This window comes from Cucurbita maxima, unplaced genomic scaffold, assembly GCF_002738345.1.
Source record: "Cucurbita maxima cultivar Rimu unplaced genomic scaffold, Cmax_1.0 Cma_Scf00023, whole genome shotgun sequence".
Lineage (NCBI taxonomy): Eukaryota > Viridiplantae > Streptophyta > Magnoliopsida > Cucurbitales > Cucurbitaceae > Cucurbita > Cucurbita maxima.
In genome coordinates, this window is record NW_019272039.1 from 1,316,898 (window position 1) to 1,342,749 (window position 25,852).

General features: G+C 38.2%; 8 protein-coding genes across 12 annotated transcripts in view; all 8 read left to right on the forward strand.

Annotated features, from left to right (window-relative positions):
- The window catches only part of LOC111496705 (probable UDP-3-O-acylglucosamine N-acyltransferase 2, mitochondrial), a 3,479-nt gene extending 1,091 nt beyond the window's left edge, over nucleotides 1–2,388 (forward strand). Inside the window, exons 3-12 of one of the 3 annotated variants that reach the window (XR_002720508.1) lie at nucleotides 41–251; nucleotides 375–451; nucleotides 734–783; nucleotides 1,119–1,183; nucleotides 1,278–1,329; nucleotides 1,436–1,506; nucleotides 1,625–1,691; nucleotides 1,821–1,892; nucleotides 2,026–2,169; nucleotides 2,312–2,388. Coding sequence is in view for 2 of the 3 variants with exons in the window: in XM_023147186.1 (XP_023002954.1) it covers nucleotides 41–251; nucleotides 375–451; nucleotides 734–783; nucleotides 1,119–1,183; nucleotides 1,278–1,329; nucleotides 1,436–1,506; nucleotides 1,625–1,691; nucleotides 1,821–1,892; nucleotides 2,026–2,088 (728 nt within the window). In the remaining variant the exon portion in view is untranslated. The other 2 variants (XM_023147186.1, XM_023147187.1) reach the window with 2 other exon arrangements.
- Nucleotides 2,389–4,557: 2,169 nt separating this feature from the next.
- LOC111496704 lies at nucleotides 4,558–6,377 on the forward strand. Of its 3 annotated transcripts, XM_023147185.1 has the most exons (7): nucleotides 4,558–4,824; nucleotides 4,941–5,026; nucleotides 5,178–5,357; nucleotides 5,499–5,595; nucleotides 5,767–5,862; nucleotides 5,908–6,016; nucleotides 6,134–6,377. In XM_023147185.1, the coding sequence occupies exons 1-7, from the start codon at nucleotides 4,560–4,562 to the stop codon at nucleotides 6,219–6,221; spliced, it is 921 nt and encodes a 306-aa protein (XP_023002953.1). In that variant the 5' UTR covers nucleotides 4,558–4,559; the 3' UTR covers nucleotides 6,222–6,377. The 3 variants fall into 3 exon arrangements, 2 of the variants coding, with proteins under 2 accessions (XP_023002953.1, XP_023002952.1); XR_002720507.1 differs by having other exon boundaries at nucleotides 5,767–6,077; nucleotides 6,113–6,196; XM_023147184.1 differs by having other exon boundaries at nucleotides 5,767–6,016.
- Nucleotides 6,378–7,441: 1,064 nt separating this feature from the next.
- Nucleotides 7,442–9,284, forward strand: LOC111496701 (polyubiquitin). The gene is made up of 2 exons (XM_023147181.1): nucleotides 7,442–7,545; nucleotides 7,935–9,284. The coding sequence occupies exon 2, from the start codon at nucleotides 7,935–7,937 to the stop codon at nucleotides 9,078–9,080; it is 1,146 nt and encodes a 381-aa protein (XP_023002949.1). The 5' UTR covers nucleotides 7,442–7,545; the 3' UTR covers nucleotides 9,081–9,284.
- Nucleotides 9,285–11,220: 1,936 nt separating this feature from the next.
- LOC111496691 (pectinesterase-like) lies at nucleotides 11,221–13,163 on the forward strand. Its single transcript, XM_023147166.1, has 2 exons — nucleotides 11,221–12,221; nucleotides 12,302–13,163. The coding sequence occupies exons 1-2, from the start codon at nucleotides 11,264–11,266 to the stop codon at nucleotides 12,991–12,993; spliced, it is 1,650 nt and encodes a 549-aa protein (XP_023002934.1). The 5' UTR covers nucleotides 11,221–11,263; the 3' UTR covers nucleotides 12,994–13,163.
- A 490-nt stretch (nucleotides 13,164–13,653) lies between these two features.
- Nucleotides 13,654–14,302, forward strand: LOC111497406 (CRIB domain-containing protein RIC10-like). Its single transcript, XM_023148192.1, has 3 exons — nucleotides 13,654–13,764; nucleotides 13,838–13,931; nucleotides 14,023–14,302. The coding sequence occupies exons 1-3, from the start codon at nucleotides 13,654–13,656 to the stop codon at nucleotides 14,151–14,153; spliced, it is 336 nt and encodes a 111-aa protein (XP_023003960.1). The 3' UTR covers nucleotides 14,154–14,302.
- A 3,235-nt stretch (nucleotides 14,303–17,537) lies between these two features.
- On the forward strand, nucleotides 17,538–22,265 carry LOC111496689 (homeobox-leucine zipper protein PROTODERMAL FACTOR 2-like). The gene is made up of 12 exons (XM_023147162.1): nucleotides 17,538–17,720; nucleotides 18,145–18,400; nucleotides 18,487–18,604; nucleotides 18,685–18,873; nucleotides 19,507–19,950; nucleotides 20,027–20,128; nucleotides 20,370–20,570; nucleotides 20,649–20,823; nucleotides 20,905–21,176; nucleotides 21,258–21,353; nucleotides 21,440–21,838; nucleotides 21,920–22,265. The coding sequence occupies exons 2-11, from the start codon at nucleotides 18,189–18,191 to the stop codon at nucleotides 21,809–21,811; spliced, it is 2,181 nt and encodes a 726-aa protein (XP_023002930.1). The 5' UTR covers nucleotides 17,538–17,720; nucleotides 18,145–18,188; the 3' UTR covers nucleotides 21,812–21,838; nucleotides 21,920–22,265.
- A 527-nt stretch (nucleotides 22,266–22,792) lies between these two features.
- LOC111496700 (glucose-6-phosphate/phosphate translocator 2, chloroplastic-like) lies at nucleotides 22,793–24,908 on the forward strand. Its single transcript, XM_023147180.1, has 4 exons — nucleotides 22,793–23,484; nucleotides 23,728–23,953; nucleotides 24,030–24,252; nucleotides 24,337–24,908. Exons 1-4 carry the CDS (start codon nucleotides 22,984–22,986, stop codon nucleotides 24,560–24,562), a joined length of 1,176 nt encoding a protein of 391 aa, XP_023002948.1. The 5' UTR covers nucleotides 22,793–22,983; the 3' UTR covers nucleotides 24,563–24,908.
- A 562-nt stretch (nucleotides 24,909–25,470) lies between these two features.
- LOC111497407 lies at nucleotides 25,471–25,839 on the forward strand. The gene has a single exon (XM_023148193.1). It carries the CDS (start codon nucleotides 25,471–25,473, stop codon nucleotides 25,837–25,839), a length of 369 nt encoding a protein of 122 aa, XP_023003961.1.
- Nucleotides 25,840–25,852: the final 13 nt, after the last annotated feature.

Genomic DNA, 25,852 nt, shown 5'->3' on the forward strand with positions numbered 1-25,852 from the left:
TTTTTTTTTTTTTTTTTTTTTTTTTTTTTCGTTTGAAAAGTAGAAAATGATGCTGCAGTAAATTGCAATGGATTTCGGACATGGCGTAATGGAGGTGGGACTTTTCACCACTCCGCTTGTATTGATCCTACAGCACTCATCGAGATCGGAGCCGTGGTTCACTCGAACTCTGTCATCGGTGCAAGTGTGCGTATTGGATCAGGATCTATTATTGGAGATGCTGTTACAATTGGTCAATCAACAAGGATTGGGTGTGTTTTCTTCTTTGACGGGATTCAAACAAAGCTTTCCATAGTTTTCGAATAATGAATTGTTACACTTGCGTCCTGCTTTTTGCTCTTTTCTTTGTAATGGAATTACTTTGCAATCTCTAGGTATAATGTTGCACTTAGTAACTGCACCGTAGGTGATTTTTGCGTTCTCCACAATGGAGTGTGCATTGGTCAAGATGGTAAGGCTGATTTTCATGAACTCAATTTTCTTGGGAATTAGAGGAACCATAAGTTTCTTCTCATAAATTAAATAATAGGAGAGGAGACGCATATATCTATCATTGATGCCTATATGTCAAAATTCCAACCCAAGTACTCAAATTCCAAGTGATTGTCCTCCATGGAACGTTTAACTGCAGTATTTATGATCTTTTAACCATCTTTATTCATCAATTGAATGACTTAATTCCAAGGTGAACTATCAAAATCAAAATTCTAATTCCAAAGTTTTCTCCTTGCAGGATTTGGATTTTTCGTGGATGAGCACGGGACTATGAAAAAGAAACCTCAAGTTTGTGTCATAAACCTTTGTTTCCATTATTTCTACATCCTTTGATAGAAAAATTTAAGGACATAGGGTTTAACAAATTTGTTGCGCTAGTTCTCTAATAGGTACTCATGAATTAGTGAACTACTTGATTTGGCAGACTTCAGCCTTTGCTTTTCAAGTGTCAATCTCATATATTTGATAATTACTTGTGATTTTGGGATTCTTGATCCTACATCATTGGTTTCAGGATGCATAGTTATGTTTGGTAGAAACGATAAAGATATTGCCAATATTAAATTCCTTTTTATATAAGGAGTTGAAGTGGTTGTCTTATATTTTCTTCTCATCTTTCTTAGATGCTGAATGTTAAGATTGGAACGAATGTAGAGATTGGTTCAAATACATGCATTGATAGAGGAAGGTACTGCAGCAATGGGCTGTCTATGTTTTCTTGGCAATATTGCCTTTGGAAGTAGGCTGAGCTGAAATACTAATATAGTGATCTGTCTATGCAGCTGGAGAGATACTGTCATAGGCAATAATACAAAGATTGACAATTTGGTTCAGGTTTTTCCTCCCCCTACCCACCCACCCACCCACACACACACACACCAGTACTCCATAGTCGAAAATTGTCATAGTGACTATCATCAATCTCTTCCTGACTATTTAGATCGGTCATAATGTAATTATTGGAGATTGCTGCATGCTTTGTGGGCAAGTGGGAATTGCAGGATCCGTCACGTACATCTTTTTGCTTCTTCCAAGCTCTGTTGTGATTTCTTTTGTTTCCGATTCAATTTAAGTTCAGTTTCTGATGAAAGTCCTCCAGCAATGACTTTGGGTGGTTCATTTCTTTCAGGATAGGAGACTATGTGACATTGGGTGGGCGAGTAGCTATCCGTGATCATGTATCAATTGGATCAAAAGTATATCTCTTCAAGTTGGATTTAGTATTTACTATAAAAGCACCAAATAGATCTATATGTTTCCTGTGGCTATGCTTTCACCGATAAATATGTTTTGGATTACGGTGTCTAACTAGTAGAAGTCTGCAGGTCCGGCTTGCTGCCCTGAGTTGTGTCACCAAAGACATTAAGGAACCTGGGGATTATGGTGGCTTTCCTGCTGTAAGGATTATATATTGGTTTCACTTTTGTATACTTACTACACTTTGATGGTTCTAGAATAGTGAATCAAACTTCTTGGTTACTGATGTTAACTGTCAGCACATGTAACTATAAAATCCATCAATGTTTGCAGATACCAATTTCTGCGTGGAGAAGGCAAATTGCTAAGCATTCTCTGTCATCGAGGAAGAAATGAAATCAGGAACTTCAAGCTCCTTTCGTCTGCTATGGACTGACATCATATGAGTTTGGAGATGCAGTTCATGCAAGGGTGTAGGTAATTGCTGCAATGACTAGCCTTTTTAGATCCTTAGCTGACCTCTCAATAGATACTTATTGTGATATCTGTTTCTATCGCCTAAAAAAGTAGCCTTTAATATTTTGATTAGATTATTAATTTATTAAACATTGCAATCTAGGTGGTTGATGCTCTGTATGTACTCTATTTCACAATGCCCAGTGTCCTTGCCGTTTGAAGAATTTTCTTTTTTGGTTTTTCCTTAGTCTTCATGGATTTAGAGTGGGATTCTTCTACAAAGAGTAGGCAAACTCCACTTCTAATCTAAATCTTAAACATAGCTATTGAACTTCTATAATATTGCACAGCTGGGTACTTCCAACTTGTAAGATCTCACGTTAGTTGCAGAGGAGAATGAAACATTTCTGGTAAGGGGTGGAAACCTCTATCTAGAATACACGTTTTAAAACCTTGAGAGGAGCTCTAGTAGAGAAAGTTCAAAGAGGACAATATCTATTAGCTAGTGTGCTTGGGGTGTAACAAACTGTACCTCTGTCCCACGCTAGTTAGAGTGGGGTCGATATTGGGCTCTGTCCCATACCCTTCTTGTTAATAGGCGGAATGGGCTTTGCTGTTATCTCCTGAAGCAAAAGTTACAGAAATGGTCACCATTTTGACCTTGAAAGAAACAGCTGAAGCACGTACCCAACTGTGCGAACTTTGCCTTTCTGGATTGAGCACAATCCAGTGCATCCATGTCTGTTTCATCCATCTACTGGGAAAAATAATTAGTTTACTGCTTTCTTTCTCTGTTTCTTTCCTTTCAAAAACATTAATAAAATAGTAATTTCAATTTCTGTCCATTAGTTATCATTCAAATTATACACTAATCTCTATTTAATCTTTAGGAATAATCATTTTGCAATGGTGAAGGGTTGACAAGTGAAAATATAATTATATATTGAGTTTTTTGGTTAAATATTAAATGTCTATAATATTCGAAAAGAAAAATAAATAAATAAATTATGAACTTGTACAAGTTCATTTTTTAAATAAGTTATAGACTATTATAGATATTTTTTTTCTTAAACAAAGTTTGCCAACATTATAGAGGAAAGTAAACTATATATATTAATATTAATTCCTCAAATCCATAAAATTGAAATGTCAAGTTGATTAAAAAAAATTGAAGTTGTCTTTCTTCCAACCCTACAAAATTTAAATTTCCAGTGCATGCTTGATATTATTTCTTTTTAATTTGATAATTATATATAGCAACTCGTTGGTTGTTTTTTGTTATATAAAATTAAAAATAATAAATGTGCCTAAGAATGTCCATTATGTCATTTTATGCTTAATATTTATTATATATTTTAAAAGTATAAATGATAAATTATTACTTTTGCCAACTTAGAACAAAAGTAAGACTGTAAGAGCTTAATTCAACTTATTGACTAATGATTAAATAACAGGTTAAGGTCAATTTTGTGTTAGTTGATTTAGTTCAATGGCAAGTATTGGATGTGAGAGATACCGGCCATTCTTTTAGTTTTTTATTCACGCAATTAGAATAATTTAAATATAAGTTTATTGATTAAGACATATATTATCAGTCAAGAAGCTATATCGATTCTACGTATTATTGAATTAAAAAATATTAAGACACGGGAAGCCATTTCTTACCGTCATATTCTTTAATGTATTTGGACATATACCTATACTATTTAATGTTTTATGACACATAACAATTTGGTTCGTAATAAAATATCCGACTTTGTTGATAAAAAAAAATGTATTTATTTAATTCTAAATTGCATGTCAGGTATCCAATTACCTAAGGAAAATAATAATTCAACCCAACATCAGTTTTCTACCAAGTATATATAGAAAAAAAAAAAAAGGCTTAATTTATTTATTTTTAACGTATTTAAGGGTAAAAATTAAATGTTAAAAGAATTATGGACAAAATTTATAAAACCCAACATCAGTTCTCTGGAATATCAAATAAAATTTTGGGACTAATTGAGTTATTGAATAATCATCTCCTATTTATTTTTCCCTTTTTAAAATCAATTTTAATTTTTTTGATGGTTAAGTATATATTTTAATTTTAATTTAATTTCTTTCTTAAAAATTTAACAGAAATTATAAATTTATCTAAATTTTTGTCAATTATTATGTTTTCCTTTGTTGGGTTTATCGCTGGCCAATTCTAATATTCGGAATTTAAAATTTTTGTTTAGTATAGAAATAAACATAATTATATAACTAAAATCCAAGATAAATTTCCATTAATTAAAAGCTTATCTATTACAATATCTGTAATATGATATTCTAAAAACAGAAAAAAAAAAAAAGGAAAAAAGAAAAAAAAAGTTTAAATTATTATTTTGATTATATATATAAGATAAATTAAAGTGATAAATGGCATGCTTCGTTTAATATATAATCCAGAGCGAAAACACTGCAAATTTCCCAATTCATTCTCTGTTTTCCTCTGTTTCCTCTGTTTCCTCTGTTCTTATTTCCTCTGTCTTCATCAGCAAATTGCTCAACGCATTCAAGATCAAAATCCAGTTAGAATTGTATCTAATTTGTATTCGTATCTATTCATAGTACGTAGTTCGAAGCAGTTTACAGGAAGAAAGAACGAAAGAAGAAGCACCACAACCGATTCCTTGGAATCTTTCTCAGGTTTGTTGTCTTTTCATTAACCTAATTTGGATTGCAGTGGATTCGTTGGGTTTGTTTATCTCTTTATTTCCCCCAAATTTTGACTTCTTTCTTCTCTTTCTTTTTCATCTAATCAGTTCTTGAAGCTCTTCCTGTAAATTCAAGTCGTTCTTCATTTCTTGCTTCTTGTTCTTCAATGGAATCGGCGGACAATCCGAAGTCGGTAAGCGTGTTTCTACTTTTTCTGAAGTAATTTACGGTTTTGGGTCATTAATTGTGTTTGTTTCCGATGACCATTAATTCCCAGTAGAGCTTTGGGTGTTTTCTTTTTCTTCTTTTTTACTCCAAACCACTTATAAATTAAAACGGTTCAGGTGATACCTTCTGGGGAAGTGAATAATGGGGTAGAAAAAGCAGTGGTTCCCGACAAAATTTTAATTTCCGATCAAACAAACAGGTTTCAGTACACAACAAAACCCGATAGCTTCATCATCGATATGGACAGCTTTTCCAATAGTACCACCAAGGAAATTTCTCAGTCTTCAAGCGTTTCCGTGAGTTTCTTTCTTTCATTTTGCCTTTCCCGTTTAAACTAAGTTCATATGAAAATACAAATTAAGTAATTTAATCAGAGGATTAAAAGAAGACGTTTTGTTTACGGTGGAACTTTTTGTTGTTTTTTACGGAAACGGCAGAGGAATTTTAGCAGAAAAGGTACGTTGCGTGGCGGAAACAAAATCGGGCAAGATCATGGTGCTGCTAATGACACAGAGGAGTCCATGTCCCCAATAGGTAAAGTGACTTGAAGCACCAGCTTCTGATGCACGTGCATAGCACTTGCCAGATTCAACAACAGACAAAAAGGGAACATGAACATGAACACTTTGGAGCTTTTTTATTTTTTTAATTTATAATTTTCCCCATGAAAAATGTCGGGTGTTGTTCATGTTTATGAAATTGCAGGCGGTGTGGTACTTGGAGCGGCTAGCACGCTCGAAAAGCAGGCGGTGGTGATGGGGTTGGGGTCCATGGAAGAAGTGGGCGGTGGTGGAAACGGTAGCGGCGCACTGAGCCATGAGATTGCGAAATCGACCGCCCACGGTTGCGGCGGCAAGGAAAGGCCGAGCTTTAGAAGAATCAGCTTTAAGCGATCTTCACAAGCTTGCAGCTGGTACTTGGATCCCAGGAAGATTTTTATGTTCTGCGCCACACTGTAAGTTCATTTATTTAGCTCCTTCTCGACCATAGCAATTTAGAGACGGTTCATTTATTTGGTGGGTGAGGTAGTTTTGAATGGAGTGATAATTTGATATATTGAAAACTGGAACAGGTCGTGCTTGGGAACCATGGTGCTGATATACTTTGCGTTTTCATCTGGAATGTTGAATGGAGGAGAAAGCGAGTTAGAGTTAGAATGATATAGAGGTCAACACAAGAACCCCAAACAGTTGGGTTACATTTTTGGTGATAAATAAAATATATACACATGTTGAATTTGAGAAAGGAATTAACATAAAAGGGCAGTTATTAATGTTGAATTTGTTTGGGTATAATTGACCTATTTATTTCTGAAATCCCGTTTTTTTTTAATTTAAACAATAGTGTTATTGAACAAACATGTATTCAACAACTGTTTTTTTTGTTTTTTTTTTTTTTTTTTTTTTTTTAATTTTTTTTTTTTTTTTTTTTTTTTTTTTTTTTTTTTTTTTTTTTTTTTTAATTATAATGAAAAGTCAAATGTACTTAATTATTATTTACTGTAATTGGTTCGTTGTGAATTAAATTATATTAATTGTTTAGGAAAGAGTACACGGCAATTTAATGGTAGGTTAAAATAATAAAAATTTATTTTGAAAATGTATTAATTAAATGTTTTGAAGTTGAAGAACATTTTAAAAATATTTCTAAAAGAACCCAAGAATAAAAATGTTTTTTTATAATTAAAAATTAGAAGAATATTTTTAGATAAATATATAAAGTTTAGATCGTAAATATATATATATATATATATATATATATATTTGAAGCAGCAAACAAGAAATTTATTTTATTATATTAGTTGTTTGAGTTTTGAGCTCTTTACTTAAAATTTAAGTGGAACAAGCTTATAATAAGTTTTTATTGAATATTTGTTTAGAAAAAAATATTAAAACGTGCCCGTAAAGAATTGTGAATTTTATTAAATTAAATTAAAGAAGCTGCGTTTCATTTTCTTTAAAGAAAAATCGAGCCAATTAGTAATTTTTTGGGGAAAAAAGTAATTACAGATAGGCCGTTGCGTTGCATATGAACACCGCTGGCCGCCCACAGTAATCTGGCGTGATAGGTCACGCGTTTAAAAACAAGTGGAAGCCGGGGTCAATTATGTTTATTGTATATTCCCAGATTATATCGTTACCAATAAATATGTATTTGATTTTTTGTGAACCTACTCCGCACCTTTGAATATAAAAAGAAAATAAATAAATATTCGAATTGCATTATTGGAGAGATAGAGGTGATATTTGGCTTTGCCCTTTCCGCATCGTTCCTATCGCTTCCACCACTATTTCCAACCTGCTTTTGTAGCTTAGCTACAGTATGGTCCACGTGTCGTTCATCCAATGGACCCTAATCAAACAATTTTTTATTGAACTGACGATTTTATCCTCCTTGTCCGCTATAAATTAAGCCCTCCGGCCCTTGTTTTCTTCATTCTGTGTTCTTCAATTGAGCTTCTAACTAAGATCTACTCTTCTCAAGGTGCGTGCCGTTCCGTAATCTCTCTCTCTCTTTTTTTTTTTTTTTTTTTTTTTTTTTTTTTTTTTTTTTTTTTTTTTTTTTTTTTTTTTTTTTTATTTATTTATTTGCATTATTCGTTAGTTTTGTTCATGTTTTCTCTACTCGTTTGTATTCATATTGCGTTTTTGGGTTTTGTTGTTTTGAATTTCTTCGTTTCTTTTGCTTATGTGCTGGTTTGGATCTTTATGTGATTTTGAGTATCTGAATGATTCCGATGTATGATATTTGTTGGATGAGATAGGTTTTAGGATTTCGTTGTTTTTTTTTTTTTTTTTATTGGTTTGGATAGACACTAGGGATTTTGTATTCTAGGGCTAGAAATTCTTAAATTCTCGTTTTCTTTCTGGCAGATGCAAATCTTCGTTAAAACCCTAACAGGCAAGACCATCACCCTTGAGGTCGAGTCGTCTGACACGATCGACAACGTCAAGGCTAAGATCCAGGATAAGGAGGGAATTCCCCCGGATCAGCAGCGTCTTATCTTCGCCGGAAAGCAACTAGAGGATGGCCGTACCTTGGCCGACTACAATATCCAGAAGGAGTCGACGCTCCATCTGGTCCTCCGTCTTCGCGGTGGTATGCAAATATTCGTTAAGACACTGACCGGCAAGACTATCACCCTTGAGGTCGAGTCGTCTGACACGATCGACAACGTCAAAGCTAAGATCCAGGATAAGGAAGGAATTCCCCCGGATCAGCAGCGTCTTATCTTCGCCGGGAAGCAATTAGAGGATGGCCGTACCTTGGCCGACTACAACATCCAGAAGGAGTCGACACTCCATCTGGTCCTCCGTCTTCGCGGTGGTATGCAAATATTCGTTAAGACACTGACCGGGAAGACCATTACACTTGAGGTCGAATCGTCTGATACCATCGACAACGTCAAGGCAAAGATCCAGGACAAGGAAGGAATTCCACCGGACCAGCAGCGTCTTATTTTCGCTGGAAAGCAACTCGAGGACGGCCGTACGTTGGCCGACTACAACATCCAGAAGGAGTCGACCCTCCACTTGGTCCTCCGTCTTCGTGGTGGGATGCAAATCTTCGTCAAGACCCTGACCGGTAAAACCATCACCCTCGAAGTTGAATCCTCTGATACCATTGACAACGTCAAGGCTAAAATCCAAGACAAGGAGGGCATCCCACCAGACCAGCAGAGGCTGATCTTCGCTGGTAAGCAGCTTGAGGATGGAAGGACTCTGGCTGACTACAACATCCAGAAGGAGTCTACCTTGCACTTGGTGCTTCGTCTCAGGGGTGGGATGCAGATTTTCGTGAAGACCTTGACTGGAAAAACCATCACGTTGGAGGTGGAGAGCTCTGACACGATTGATAATGTTAAAGCGAAAATTCAGGATAAGGAGGGCATCCCTCCGGACCAGCAAAGGCTTATCTTCGCTGGTAAGCAGCTGGAGGATGGAAGGACTCTCGCTGATTACAACATTCAGAAGGAGTCTACTCTTCACCTTGTTCTGCGTCTCCGTGGTGGTTTTTAGATGGATGGTGTCATTTTGGTCTTGTCATCGTGGTTTCTTACTTGTATGCTTTGTTTCACAATTCAAATGATGGTATGATGATTTAGTGCTTCGGCCTGTTGGCCGCCTTAATATGGTTGTCGATTAAAATAAAAATGGCTTGGTTGTTTTCATGGACTTGCTGTTTTCAATGAACTGAACATCCTAATGGTGCAGTACTACGTTATGTATATTCATCGAGTCGAATCATTTCTTTTGTTCATGTCTAACTAAAATTATTATCCATCACCCTTTTATATTACTCTAATTGAAAGGAAGAAAGATGACTTTAATTTTCAGGTACTTGGTTTCCAGGTATAGCACAACCCCCCACCTAAGCACGATTCCAGAGTTAACACACATAATTGCATTGAAATACAGTAACCAGTTAACCCATATGCAGCAAGCAGATATCAAACCAAATATAAATTTAATCTCCTAAATTCCAAGATCTGATCCAATTAGGAAGTATATTATTTGACATTCAGCTTCACACAAGGGGATCCACTAGTTGAGATTATCTGAAGCAGACGGGATGGGATCTATTTTATCAACGAAGAGGAAATGATAACAAGTCTGAGCGAAAAATAAAAGAGTGGGAGTGATAATGCGTTCGAGATTCGGTCCCGAACATATTCCGCTTTCGTCTCCCCTGCAGCCTGCAACAAGCCCCATCTCTTCGCTTATAATTCCCTGTCCTCCTCGGTCTCCGATAGAGTTTCAGATCTTCTCGCCCTCCAATCCCGATCGCCATCTGGTGTAATCCATCTCAACGACCAATCAGTTTCTCGTTTCCTTACCTCCTCGAAAAGCCCTAGACCTTATTCTCACTCGTCATTTTCTTCGATGCCCTCCAGCTTCACGACAAGTCGGAGCTCCACCTCAAAGAACTCGGCCTTGTTTCATCATCTTTCATCACCAACAACCCCGATCCCTCGAAGCTGATATTCTTCAATCAGGGCTCCGGAATGCAGCTTGGTGCGGAGGGGTTTGCTGTGGGTTTCTTATATACTATTGTTGGGTTGCGTTGGCTTTCATTACTCATGTGCTTGTCAAGGCCAGGAATGTGAATACGCAACGGGTCGTTCTCATGGTTTGGGATCACTTGAGGGTTCTTTGTGGAGGGAAATTTTATGTTTCTGATGTGGTATTCATGATTCTCACTGCTATCATAGTGTCTGTACCGATTGAAGAGTAAGTGGGAACCAAGGAAGAGCAAGACGTTATTATAGTTGAGTTTATCTTCAACATTCAAGAGGGATCCTTTTTACAAGTCAAGTTGAAGTATGACTATGCTTACTTCATCTGGATCAATAGCTATACCATGATAGAACGCACAAGCACAATGTGAGCCATACTGCCTCCCTTCGGTTGTTGTTTTTAAAGTTTGATTTTTATCTCCAATTGAATACGATTGCAAGTTGTTTATATTAAACATTATCAAAAGAACTTCATTTCCATTTTGATCCCAACTCATTTTCATTACTGTTTAGAGTTGACGCTAACATAGTAGTGGGAATAGACTCTAATTAACATGTTGAATATTGTTTATATGATTGTGAGATTTCAGTTCGTGCTTTCATGATGAAGTGTATTAGATTTTATAGGATACGTTTGTTTTTTCATCATCACACTCATTGCAGCTCTCACTTACTATAATGTTTTGATTTTTGCTTTAATACTGAATTGTAAACAAAGTCCCTCTCAGCACCTTACACCAGCTGGTTATGTCGGCACATTTAATATTAGTCCACTAAAATCCCAGAAAGGTCGAGCCAAATTCCTAGGAATTGTACACCTTTCACTTACCCTTCTTTTGACTACAAAAACAATTGGATGCTTTGGGTATTAAAAAGAACAAATAAATAGAAACAAATCTTTGAATCCCATAATAAATATAATGCCAAGCTAAAAGCAGGGCAAGTGTCGGATAAAATACTTAATTTCCAGAAGAAAAAAAGAAGAGAAAAGAAAACTACTTAATCATGATCTCCACTACCGCAGCTGAAGATCATTATCCAACCCCCTTAAAGTATTTATGTCTAATTATTACATGTTAGGCTCCTAAAAGTAAATAGAATTTTGGTATTTAAATATGTGGTGGGTGAGGAGAGGAGGCTACATTCATCACTTCAAGCTTCACTGCTAGCACTGGAGATTTGTTCATGGCGACCCATGAGCCACTTCTTCCTCAACCCCCCGAAACTACCCGTCCTAAAACCTTCTTCACAATCCTCTTTTTTTCTCTACTTTTGGGCTCTGCCATTTTCATCACCAACAAACTCATCAATTCAAACCCATCTGAAAATGATCATCACCCCTTCCTTCATAACATCTGCTACAAGGCTTACAACCAATCGTCCTGCATTCAAATGCTCGCCTCTGAATTCCCCCTTCTTCAAGAAACCAAAACCACCAACGCGGCGAACTTCTTACAATCCTTCCTGCGGAAATCCACAAGCAAAATAGTCAACACCATCGAGAGCGCCAAAGATCTCCGCCGTCGAATCAACAACCCACGCGGTGAAGCAGCTTTGGCCGACTGCGTTGAGCTCATGGAGATCTCAATGGATCGAATAACCGACTCGATTTTGGCTCTCGAGAGAAGAAGGTGCGGCACAATCGAAAATGCACACACATGGCTGAGTAGCGTGCTGACGAACCACGTGGCGTGCTCGGACGAGATCGAGAATTCAATTTCGAAAGCGGCGGCCATGGATTTAGGGGTTGAAGAGCTGATTGTGATAGGGAGAAATTCATTGGGGATGTTGGTCTCGATTTGGGGATCGGGCAAAAAAGAAGGGATGGGGTATCCGAGTTGGTTGAAGAAGGGAGATAGGAGGCTGTTGGAGGTTGTGGGGAGAGGAATGAAAGCGGATATAGTGGTGGCAAAGGACGGGAGCGGGAACTTCAAGACGGTGAAGGAGGCGGTTGAGGCGGTGCCGGACAAGAGCAAGAGCAGAATTGTGATATATGTGAAGAAGGGGATTTATAAGGAGAATGTGGAAGTGGGGAAGAATAAGAAGAATGTTATGTTGGTCGGAGATGGAATGGATTCCACTATCATCACTGCTAGCCTCAACGTCGTTGATGGATCGACTACATTTAAGTCTGCAACTGTGGGTAAGATTAACAACCTTCCTCTTTCTCTCCTAATTTAAATCTGAAAGCCATATTTGATGATCTCCGATTTCACAATCCAGCGGCCGTGGGAGATGGATTTATAGCCCAAGACATCTGGTTCAGAAACACCGCCGAGCCGGAAAAGCACCAAGCGGTGGCACTTCGGGTTGGAGCCGACCAATCCGTCATAAACCGGTGTCGTATCGACGCTTATCAAGACACTCTCTACGCCCATACCAACCGCCAATTCTACCGCGATTCCACCATCACTGGCACCGTGGACTTCATTTTCGGCAACGCCGCCGTGGTATTACAGAACTGCAAAATCGAACCCCGACGTCCGATGAGCAACCAGGCCAACATGGTGACAGCGCAAGGCCGAACAGACCCAAATCAGAACACTGGAACTTCCATCCAAAGATGCGAAATCGTGGCAAGCCCCGACCTGGAGCCGGTTAAGAAGTCCATTAAGACGTATTTAGGGCGGCCATGGAAGGAGTATTCGAGGACCGTGGTTATGCAGTCCACACTAGGCGATCTCATAGATCCAGCGGGCTGGGCGGAGTGGAATGGGGAGTTTGCATTGAAGACGCTGTACTATGGCGAGTATTCTAATAATGGGCCAGGCTCTAATGTTAGCAAACGAGTGAAATGGCCCGGTTACCATGTCATTACGAGCCCAGCAGTGGCCCAAAAGTTCACGGTGGACTCACTTATACAAGGAGCTGAATGGCTGGGCTCCTCAGGTGTGACTTTTATCCCAGGGCTGTGATCGTATGCGCTTGTTGGATCTTCTCTGCTTGTTGGTGTTATGCAGTATAAAATAAAATAAAAAATAAAAAATAAAAAGAAAAAAAGATCTTTTGTTGTAGAATAATTAATCACTCCTTAACTCAGTTTAGTATGAATAAGAAAAAGAGTTGGTATGAGGTTATTATAAAATTAAAGAGATTTAAACCTACTACATAAATAAATTAATCAAATATTAAGAGCTGTGATTTATGATTCAAGAATTAAAATATAATTAAAATATAATTAAAAATAGATAGAATGAGATCATGCTTCCCATATCATACCCATTTCAAGAAAAGCGGATCTTCAGATTGCTTGATTACTCTCGTTTCGGAAAACCACAACAATATTAATTATATTATTATTATTATTATTATTATTATTATTATGGAAAATAAAACGTGGTTCCAATTATAAGGAAGCTTTGAATATTTTGTTTAATTTAAGTTCATAAAACCTTTAATTACAAATTCCAACACTAATTTAATTCTCCCTTCTTTTCCATCTCCACCATGTCTTCTAAAATGAAAGGAATCTACAAAAGCTTCAAATTCATCAAACAAATTTTTGGTAATGCCTCTTTCTTTTGTATTATTATTATTTTTTTTAATCAAACCCTCTCTAAATTCAAAAGTTTGTGATGATAGTGGTGAAAGAACGAGAGATAGAAATTGGGTATCCCACGGATGTGAAGCATGTCTCTCATATCGGGTTGGATAGTACGTCTCCATCCGGTTCGAACCCGAGCTGGGTATGTTTTCTCCCTCTTCAAAACCTTTTTAGATTTGGTGTTTTGTTTATTCTTGTTGTTTGAAAAAACGCAGATGAATGAATTTAGAACAGGCGATGTGAGTGAAAGAAGAGATTCCAGTTCAACCGCCATAACTGCTCTCACTCATTGGTCCACTCATTCCCAAGGTCTGTTCTCACTCTAATTTTTCACACAATCCCAGATAATGGGAATATCAAATTTAACAAGCATTTCTACGTTGGATCTGCTGTGAAGCAGAACTCGATGTTTCAATAGGTTACCAATCGGCATCCGACATGTCAATGGAGCTTCAGCAGCCACAACTTCCAAACAAACCAAAGAAAAAAAGGAATTGCAAGAACAACAAACTCAAAAGCTTCCTGCAATAACCCAATGGAACCGATCCCAACCTATCAACTTTAGAACAAATTAATGGCTCAGTTTTTCCAGAATTGGTCAGAACTTTTCAAGGCGTGGATGTTTCTGTTCGTGGGAGTGAAAATTTCTAAATTTCTTAATTTCTTTTCACCTCTTTAGTCAAAAAAAAGAAATCACCAATTGATCTCTATATTTAGTTCAAATTTAATCTGTGAATTACAAATTCAAATTTTTAATATAGAAGTATAGGAATACACATAATAATCAGTGTGTTCAAAGGATGAAAGAGTTTCTTATCATCTTCTTATCGAGTTGATGCTAAACTTGACATATATATAATTGTGAAAAACAAAGATGTGGGTTTGATCATGATTATCATAATATTAAGGTACATAAAATGATATGCACGGGAATTAATGTTTGACAACAACAAAACAGAAACATACAATTAAAAGATGTCTTCTGTTAAAAAAATTAAAGGGTGGTATAGGAAGATTCCAGTACACTCTGCCAACCATTATTATTTTCCTTTATCAATTACACAAGTATATAAATTTCACACAGTCTGACTTCCATTTTACGTCACTGTTCCAAAAATCTACTTCTGTACCTTTGGGATTCTCTCATCAATCTTCTTCTTCTTCTTCTTCTTATTCATTTTGTAATGTAAATAATCCATTTACATATGAACATACAGGTAACCCGTACTAATTATTTTCCCACGCGTTCATCCGATTTATCAAATTTGTTACAAATAAATATTTCCAATAGATGTTATGAAAAGGAGAGGGATTGATTCGACGGGTGCCAGGTAGGTGTGTAGATTGAAGAATGATTGTTGTCATTGTTTGTCACTCCTAACGTTGTTATACACAATGGCCCATGCATCCATCTAAAAAGCATCTCTATGTTCCAAATCAAATCAATTTAATATTTTTGTTTCAAAATCATACGGAATAAATTCTATAAATCTTTTGGGACCAGGTTTAATGGGTTTTAAGGAAAGGTTGAATCAGATCAATATAAATTACCTTGAAGGTAAATGGTGAAATGGAATTGGGAGTGGTGTTTCAGTTATACCAAGGGTTTAAAAAGTTAAGAGGTAAACGGTAAAAAAAAAAAACAACACACACACACAAAGCCATAAATTAGAGGTGTTGAAAATTTAATGTTGTTGGGTGATATGTAAATATCACAATTAAAGAAAGGAAAACTTGTATCCCCACTTCGTGCTTTTCCATTTTTGTTTTTTTTAATTTACATTTAATAAAGAATCACATCAATATTATTTTTTTTTTTTTAAAGAAGTGGTTGCATGCGTAATGAAATCAATTTGAATCTCTCGAAGCATAAAATTGAAAGTAAAAAAAATTTGTGATGAAGAAAGTTTGTCAATGGATATGGAGAGGTTTAACAATGAAAGTGAAGCTGATAAGAGACATCAAGCCAATTTAACACTCTTTTGTTTTATTGGTTGATAATAAGATTATATTGGAGATAGAAATACTTAGTAGTATACCATTGAGATGAGAAGCTGGTCCCTAGAAAGCTGGATGGTAAGATCTCATATAAGTTAAATGGGAGAAGAAATCATTTTTCAAAATGATTAGAAGAGATCCTTTCACGGAGGAAAAGTCGAAAGCTCTGTCCCTTTCAAGATGGGATATATATTTTAGATAGTGACTTAATTTAATATAGTTTGAAAGTGAAAAATATTAGATGGCCTCCTCGTTTGTTTAGACACTTTTTTTTTTTTTTTTTTTTTTTTTTTTTTTTTTTTTTTTTTTTTTTTTTTTTTTTTTTTTTTTTTTTTTTTTACCAAATAGAGGTTAGCGGGCATGGTTGGTTAGGTAACATTTTTAGAATGGGAATGTTATTTATGGTCATTATTATGTTCATTGTGGTTTGCATGGAAAGCATAATAGTTAGAGGTAGAGAGGGTTTGTTTGGGGAATGGAGAGTGAAGGGCATGTGTTTGTGGTAGGGTTTTGTACAGATTAAAGTGGAGCCCGGGGATGACCCAACCGACATGCCAAACGAAAACAGCAATAGCTGCGTTAGTTCTATATGTTTCACTAAATCTTGTACAATTGGGGATCCCAAATCCCAAGCCTTTGGTAGGTGTGGTATTGTTACGTGTTGATTCCCGCGCCATCCCGAAGGCACTCATCGCTTTCTCTTCCGATTACATTTCGGGGTTCGGACCACACAAGACAACCACAGGCACCACTTCCCCATCTGAACTGAACCGAGAGGGACCTTTCGTCTTGTTTTGCCACCACTCCCTACGCCCCTTTCTTTCCTTTTTCAGCGTAATAAAACACAATTGTAAGTTTAATAAAGTGGATAAGAGAAGGAAAGAGATTATGTTAACATATATTGATATAAGTATAAATAGGGGACCATTGCATTAACATACACACTGATTTGTTCAGACAGGAAAACGGAAAATATATAGAGCGAAGAAGGGGTGGAATTGGGGAAATGAATGGAATGAGGACCGGTTTTAAGGAGGTTGGGCGGTTGCGTGTCCTGACCTCCTCTAAATTTATTTGATACGCATTTACGCATTCTAAATTCTACCCTCAGACAAAATAATAGTATTAATGTATTCATTTTTATTATTAATAATAACAACAGACCATTTATGTTTTCTGATTACTACTCTGTGTTATTTGGGACACATCTGTCTCCTTCCACCGCCCCCACTTTTTTATTTTTAACCTCTTCATCTTTCATATTCACCATTACATTTCACAATCTCATCATTTCATCTCCTTTTCTGTCTTTCAATCCTATTCCATTCCCTTTCCATCATTAAACCATAATTACATGTTTATAATGAGATCGCCGAAATATATATTATTTTAATCCCAAATGAATAATATGAACCAGCAATCGCAGTGGGCTTGTGCTTGTGCTTGGGCTTAGTTAAATGAATAGAGCTAGGTTTAGTAGTTTGAGACGGGGGAAGGGTTTATAATAATAAATGTGAGTCTGGCACGAAATTTACACTCCAATCCTCCCCCTACTAAAGTATGCAGTAATTCTTGTGACCATACCCCAAAATTTAAATTCCATTAAATGCGTTTTTCATCCCTCTTAATACCCTCTGCAAATCTCACCAACCTTGCCTTACGCTGTCCTCATCCGTTTTCCTTCTTCTCAATTCCTTATTTACTGCTTTATCATTTGAAATTTCCAACTCAATTAATTTGAGCTTAATATTGTGAGATCACCAATCATCTCAAATTCCTCACCCCACATGTTATAATATGATATTTGTAGTAGTTAGTGGCGCATTGATGCTTTTGGTGGTAATTGCGAACAGTATCTCAGCTTTTTGTCTGACCACAGTACACACTTAGTATTATTACTTATTACAATCTCTGGCTGCATTTGTGCACCCCCTCCTCCTCCTCCTCTTCAGCTCTCTTCCTCCCACACCCCACACTTGGGGGTAACATTCTGGGATTCATTCCACCCACACTTGCACTTTGTCCTGTCTTCGAGCCCTTCCCAAAACACCCTTTTCCCCTTTTATTTTCTTGCCTTCGCTTTCGCAGTTCATCCCACGGGTAAGTTTGTTTTCTTCCTTTATTCTAATTATTATTGAAGATTATTGAAGGATACTGTGAAACTCAAAATTCAAACAAACATGGATTAAGGTGGATACCAATATTATTTTGTAATCAAGAGACACAATTTTCGATGGAGTACTTATCCATATGCATTGTTTTTTTGTTTTGTTTTTTTTCACTGCAAGCACTTATTTTTACAGCAGTAAAAAAATGGGTAAAAAATGTAGCACTGTCATTCCTGAAAACCTATGTACTGAACAAGCATGATTTCGTACGAATCAGACATAATACTTGTAATAATGATTGTTACACCACTCAAAATAATCAAAATCAGAGCTTTTTTTTTTTTTTTTTTTTATAATTTCTTCATGCAACCTGCCTCCTAGTCATTGACGAGTGACTGCATGTTGTTGATATATAGATTGACCGAACGTAGTGTATTGGTGCAAGAGTTGGAGAGTGAAGATGTTCGATCCGGATATGTTCGATACGCATCATCATATGCTCGATATGGCCTTTAACACCTCAGAAAACGAGTTGGAGAATGTTAGAGACGATGATTTTGAGGCCAAATCGGGAGCAGAAATCTTAGAGGAAGGTTGTGGGAGTGACCAACAACGCTCCAAGAAGAAGCGCTACAATCGCCATACGCAGCACCAAATCCAAGAAATGGAAGTGTAACCACCAAATCCAAGAGGCTTATTTTTATTTCTTTCTTATTTTTTATCAATTATTATGTGTCTGATGAACTTTGATGTTTCAGATTCTTTAAGGAATGTCCTCACCCAGATGACAAGCAGAGAATGGAGCTGAGCCGCGAGCTGGGTTTGGAGCCTTTACAGGTCAAGTTTTGGTTCCAGAACAAGCGCACCCAAATGAAGGTGACATCTGTGAACCATGTTTAGGGTTTAGAGTTAAAAGTTGGTTAGTTTTTGACGTTGGGTGTTTTGAATGCGAGAAGGCCCAACACGAAAGACATGAAAATGCAATGTTAAAAGCCGACAATGAAAAGCTTCGCGCGGAGAATATTCGGTACAGAGAAGCGTTCGCCCATTCAACATGCCCCAACTGCGGATCCTCCACAGCCCTCGGCGAAATGTCCTTCGAAGATCAACATTTGCGTATCGAGAATTCCCGTCTGCGAGATGAGGTCCGCCTCCTATTTCTCTCTCTCTCCTCTTCTTGTTTTGAAAATATATATATATTTTTAAATCTAAAAAAAAGAAGAAGTCATATTATAGCCCACATGGGAAGATCATGTTTCAATAATGAACGATAGCTACTTCTAATATCTCTTGATAGATACCACTACCTCACCTTTTCAACCAAACATTTATTATTCGCCAACAAAACCTAGATTCCTTAATAAATTCTGTTTTCTCTCTCTCTTATTATCTTTTTCTAAATTTAAAATTTTAAAAATTATTGAAAGAGACCAGCCAAAAGATGGGGTGTATGCATCTATGAGTTATATCTACTATTTTATCATATTTTAAAATGCGTCTTGAATGTCTCTCATGTTATGTGTAGGTGTGTGAGTAGAAATTATAACTATGAAAAAGAAGAAATTTTTATGATTGTTTGAAATCAATAATACCTTGCCCTTTTCCTCTCTTTGTCATAAAACTTTAATTCACAATTTTGTTCATTAACTATTTGTACTTTGCTCTTGCTTTCTTTACCAAAACGTACTAAGCATTTATTGAGGAGTCCTTAAGCATTATTTTTAGGGAAGTTTGGTTTAGGGCATCAAATTAATAACACAAGTCTTGATATCACACAGATCGACCGAATGAACGGATATGCCCCAAAATGTGCAAAGCCACTGCCTTCTTCCTACTACCACCTCCCCTCCAACGCCCCCACGCGATCTCTCGACTTGGGCATCACAAATTTCGGTCAACAGTCGTGTTTCGTCGGAGAAATGTATGGAACCGCCGACTTTCTCCGCTCCATTTCCAGACCTTCTGAAGCCGACAAGCCGGTCATCGTGGAGTTGGCCGTTTCCGCTATGGATGAACTGACCCGGATGGCTCAGGCTGGGGAACCCTTGTGGGTTCCGGCTGATAGCAAGTCCAGTGAGGTGGTGCTTAATGAATCTGAGTATCTGACCACTTTCCGAGGCGGAATTGGGCCGAAATCGTTGGGCTTGAGAACTGAAGCTTCACGAGTTTCGGCTATTGTGTTCATGAACCACATTAAGCTTGTGGATATTTTTATGGATGCCGTATGTTTTTGCAATTCTTGCTTGTTTTCATTCGGTTTGTCGTTGGGGATTTTTATACTTTTTATTTTATTTTTAGACGCAATGGTCGACTGTGTTCTGTGGGATTGTTTCGAGAGCATCCACAGTGGAGGTTCTTTCCGCTGGCCTTCCTGGAAACTGCAACGGGGCCTTGCACGTGGTATTTAAACTAAACCCAAATTCATTTATTCATTTTTATGTTTGTTTTTTTTTTATATTTCTTAGACTAATTTAATTTAAGAAACTACGGATGAGTTTATTGGTACAAGTACAAGGATCCTAAAAAGGAGGTTCAAATGTATGGACAATATTGTAGAGTCTTGTTCTTATCGGGGACTAAAACGCATCTAAAACGCCCATTTAAAGTTGGAAACTAACTATGATTGTGTGTGTACACGCAGATGAGCGCTGAATTCCAAGTCCCATCGCCGCTGGTTCCGACTCGCGAAAACTACTTCGTAAGATACTGCAAACAGCACAGCGACGGCACATGGGCTGTGGCTGATGTTTCCTTGGACACTTTGACCCCTTCTCCCATCCCAAAGAGCCGACGGAGACCCTCTGGTTGTTTAATTCAAGAATTGCCCAATGGCTACTCTAAGGTTGTTTCCAATCATCACTAATTATCATCTAAACAGTAATAATTAAGACCCACTAATTATCCGTGATGGATTGTTTAGATCACTTGGGTGGAACATGTAGAGGTCGACGAAACTGGCGTCCCTTCAATGTATAGACCGCTCGTTAATTCAGGCCTCGCTTTTGGCGCAAAACGATGGGTCGCTACTCTTGATAGGCAATGTGAACGTCTAGCCACTTCCATGGCAACCACCATCGCGACCGGCGAATTACGCGGTACGGCTCTTAGTTATGTGAACCCAATATTCCTCTGTTTTCATTACTACCAGTATTTTCCTAATGAGATTATTATGGCAGTGATGTCGAGTATTGAGGGAAGGAAGAGTATGCTGAAGCTGGCTGAAAGAATGGTGACGAGCTTTTGCGCTGGCGTCGGCGCGTCCAGTATACACGCTTGGACGGCTTTGCCGGCCGCCGGCAGTGATGATGTTCGTGTTGTGACGAGGAAAAGCACCGATGAACCAGGGCGTCCACCTGGTGTTGTGCTTAGCGCGGCTACCTCTTTTTGGATCCCTGTTTCTCCTAAGGTTGTGTTTGATTTCCTTCGGAAAGAGAAATCTCGAAGCGAGGTACACCAAGTTAATCAATTTTGTTCAAATTCTTAAATTTTACGAAAACAGAGTACTGAAAATATTTTCAATGTTTTTCAGTGGGATATTCTGTCGAACAGGGGCTTGGTTCAGGAAATGGCAAACATAGCCAACGGCCGCCACTCTGGAAATTGTGTCTCGTTGCTCCGTGTCAATGTAAGATTTATTATTATTATTATTTTTCAAAATTAAATTAACAAATTTGGGAAAAAAAAAATTGATTTTTTTATTCTTTTGTGCAGAGTGCAAATTCGAGCCAGAGCAATATGCTGATACTACAAGAGAGCTGCACTGATTCCACAGGATCGTACGTTGTTTATGCTCCGGTGGACACTGTTGCAATGAATGTGGTGCTAAGCGGTTGCGACCCGGATTACGTGGCACTTTTACCATCGGGATTCGCCATACTTCCCGACGGACCCGCCGGCACCAACGGCAGAGGAATTCTGGAGGTGGGATCCGGTGGGTCACTAATCACTGTTGCATTTCAAATCCTGGTTGATTCAGTTCCAACGGCGAGACTTTCAATTGGATCGGTTGCCACCGTTAACAGTCTGATTAAGTGCACGGTTGAGAGGATCAGAGCCGCTGTGATGCGTGAAACCCATGATTAAAAAACGCTCCTTTTTAAGTTTAAGCAGGTAAAGAAATGTACGATAACGATTTCACATGACATGTTGCAAATATATTGGATCTTTAATTTGTGATTTATTGGAAAGCAGTAGCAGAGGAAGAAGAGGAGTTGAGAAGTCAAGAACGCACCTTGAAAAGCACTTTCTGCAGCCTGGCGCTGTGGTTTAGAGACGAACGGGAAGAGTTTGTAGGTGGGGAAAACCAGAGGATTGAGCCCCGAAGGGTTAAGACGAGGTTCGGGCATTGACACCTCGACGATTAGGAAGGTTTTTGTGGTTTTGTAATTCTCTATTTCTTTAGGTTTCCTTCTCATTAGGTTGGTGAATAACGTGTAGAGACTCCTATGTTTCATTCTCCTTTATCGGTTAGATTCACTTGAAAAAATTTTTGTTTTGGAGTTTTGAATTTGTTTCAATATGAACATGGTTGAACCAAGGTGATAGATTCTAATGTTTTGTTTGTGTGTTGAACTATTCTATGTTGTTTGGATTATTGGTTACACAAGTTTAACTTAAGCATTATATTAACTCAATATCAATTTTTAAAACCAAGTGCTGGTGCAATTGATGTGAGTTAATTGGCATGAGCTCATATTAAGGTGGAATAATTATTGTGGGAGAGGTTTGGGGTTGACGAGTTTTGAAAGTATCCTACCTTTTCCTTTTCTGGGCATGAAAAGATGATATCCGTTGCTTTTGGTTCGGGGGACCCCAAATGGTTCTTAATAACCTGCCAAGTCCCATCTTCGTCGCACAGCCGTCAATTATTATTGAACCCACAAAGGTGTTGATTTACTTGGAATCTCAGTTTAGGAACTTGCGGTGAAGAACCACTCTCAGAGTTTGATCCATGTGGGTGCCTGCCTCTAATTGGACATTTGGAATTCAGTGAATTATTTCATATTTTTTGGTATTGTCCCTCCATAAATTTCAAAATCCCACGGTTCTCCGTTTTCCCGATTGAACTCAAATTCGTATATATAGCTGCCTGCTCCTTTCCCCACTATTTTCTCCAACATCGACATCGTCTCTACATTTTCCCAACAAATTCGTTTCTCCTTGCATTTGCCAACCGATTCCAATCACACTCAGTTCAATCCCATCTGGGTTTTGGTTCTTTTCCGTTCTGCATTATCACATTCTCGAAAAACACCATGATCTCTTCACTCAGCCTCACATCTTCTACTTTCGCTTCCTCTGAACTTCTCAACCGAAAATCTCCGATTCCCAGGCTGAATCTTCCGGCGCAGTTTCCGAATCGCAGTGCCCTCAAACATCTCGATCGATCTCTTTCTACCAACAAACCACTTCACATCTCATCCGTTGATAATCTTTCTTTGCCCCTAAAATCGTTTGAGCGTTCGACGGAATGCAGGGCGTACGAGGCCGATTCGCGGCGTTTGCAGATTAACGTTGAACTTCCTGAAGAACAGGCAGCTCAGAAACTAAAAATTGGGCTGTATTTCGCCACTTGGTGGGCTTTGAATGTGGTGTTCAATGTATACAACAAGAAAGTTCTTAATGCGTTCCCTTATCCATGGCTCACCTCCACTCTCTCCCTCGCCGCTGGATCGCTTATGATGCTCGTTTCTTGGGCCACTAGAATGGTCGACGCTCCCAAAACCGATTTGGATTTCTGGAAATCCCTATTGCCGGTAATTACAATTATGCTCTGTTTTCATCTTGAACTTTGAAGATGAATTTTGTGATTAATTGTTACAAAAAGCAGGGTGGGTATTTGTTTTTGGAAGAATTTGAATGTAGGGAGTGCATTACAAATAGGAATAGGGATTATTTTTATGCGATGATCTGCTTGTTCTCGTTCTGCAAAACAGAGCACTCGAAACTAAAACTTTGGATCACCGATCGGATGTTTTGTGGCATGATTATTTTGATAGGTGGCGGTGGCGCATACTATTGGGCATGTTGCAGCAACTGTGAGCATGTCCAAAGTGGCTGTCTCATTCACTCACATAATCAAGAGTGGGGAGCCGGCTTTCAGTGTGTTGGTCTCCAGGTTTCTGTTGGGCGAGATGTTTCCATTGCCTGTTTACTTATCTCTTATCCCTATCATTGGAGGCTGCGCTCTTTCTGCACTAACTGAGCTCAATTTCAACATGACTGGTGAGGAATCTTTGCTGTGGATGTGCATCGCAATTTTGATGTGAATTAATATAGGAAATTGGGGTTGTGTTTTTAGGATTCATGGGAGCGATGATATCGAACTTGGCATTTGTGTTTAGAAACATATTCTCAAAGAAAGGGATGAAGGGGAAGTCAGTGAGTGGGATGAATTACTATTCTTGCCTTTCAATGCAGTCTCTGCTCATTCTTACTCCTTTCGCCATTGCTGTGGAGGGACCCAAGTTGTGGGCCGAAGGATTTCAACAGGCTCTCTCTCAAATTGGTCCCAATTTCATTTGGTAACTGCGAATTTCATGGTTATCTAAAATAAGTGGTCTGTTCTGGTTCCATTCAAAGGAATTGTTTGTTTGTTTGAAATGCAGGTGGTTGGTAGCTCAAAGTATGTTCTACCACTTGTACAATCAAGTGTCATACATGTCTCTTTATCAGATATCTCCATTGACATTCAGTGTAGGGAACACAATGAAGAGAATATTCGTAATAGTGTCGTCCATTATCGTCTTCCGCACGCCTGTCCGACCCATCAACACCATTGGAGCTGCCATTGCAATCCTTGGAACCTTCCTCTACTCGCAGGCCAAGCTGTGAGATGATAATTAAGGAGGGTTATATATGTTTTGAATATCTTTGTTGGGAGATCTGGGAAGTTGAAAGAAGGGTGCAGTTTGATTATGATTTAGATGATATGCTTGTAATGTAGTTAGCCCCAGGGAGTGAGGGGATTCTCGTTGGCGTTGAATTATGTATAACTACATATCAACAGGAAGAAGAGTTCCGAGATAGTTACTTTCTGAGACGCAATAATTGGTAACATTATTTATTATTGTTTCATTCCATTGTGTGTAGTAGTAGTACATAGCTACAAATCATACTTTATATGGGTAACCAACCATTTTAGCGGTTGTATTAAATAAAGTCGGTGAGGTTTGAGCTATCCAACCCCCTCTTATACCCTATAATTACAGGGTCTGTCTGATTAAGTTGTCCACTTGTGTTCTTCGGCTCTTCAGTTTGGTACACAAATATAAAGCATCAGCATCATCGCAACGACTTGTTGTTTGGGCCGTGCGCCGAGAGTAGCTCATGACCATCCACCAGCCCTTACTTACCTTAAGTTTTGACATGCAAACCTTCGCTAATCGCTACACCCATTGCCATTAATTGTATATACATAATGCTCGGCAGAGCCTTGTGAGCTGAGCATGCCTGTGGTAATCATGGCCTAACAAGTCAAAAGGGTTCTCAGAAAAAGACATTATAATGGAAAATCATGGCTCCTTAGCAAATAACAAGTAGAATATGATGTCCATTTCGCTCCAAAAACCCACCAATCACGCAGTAACTTCTTATTTGTCAACTTTATCTAAAGTAAAATTTCAGTGATGCATTTTATCAACACAAGGAGATGGCCCGAGTTCAAAGCAATCCCAAAACCGGACGTCCTCGAGAGAAGGGCTCTGTGAAGGCACTGCCACTTTCTCTTCCTTTTGAGTAAAATGTATGAAGGCATCAGCAGAAGCAGTAGCTTCTCTGAGGAAATGGGTGCTGTTGCTCCACTTGCAATTGGCACGCGAGGCACTATGGGGTCGCTGGTTATGAAGGAGATTGAGTACTTCACCAAGCTAGAGCTCGAACGCCATGGCGGCTCTCAGCGGTTAAGTGGAGATGCTTCCAGGAGAAGCGATTCGAGGACGAGCTTTTGGCTTTTGTCGTTGAGTTGGAAGTGGAAGAAGAGAAGAACCAACAATGGGATTCTCCCCAACATTTGCTCTGCTGTCGAATTGTCAAAAAGCAATCGGTTTAATGGGATTCCTGGTTTTGGTTACAGGATTCTCAAAGACGATATCACCCACTTTCCCATTTGATTCTGATTTCAGC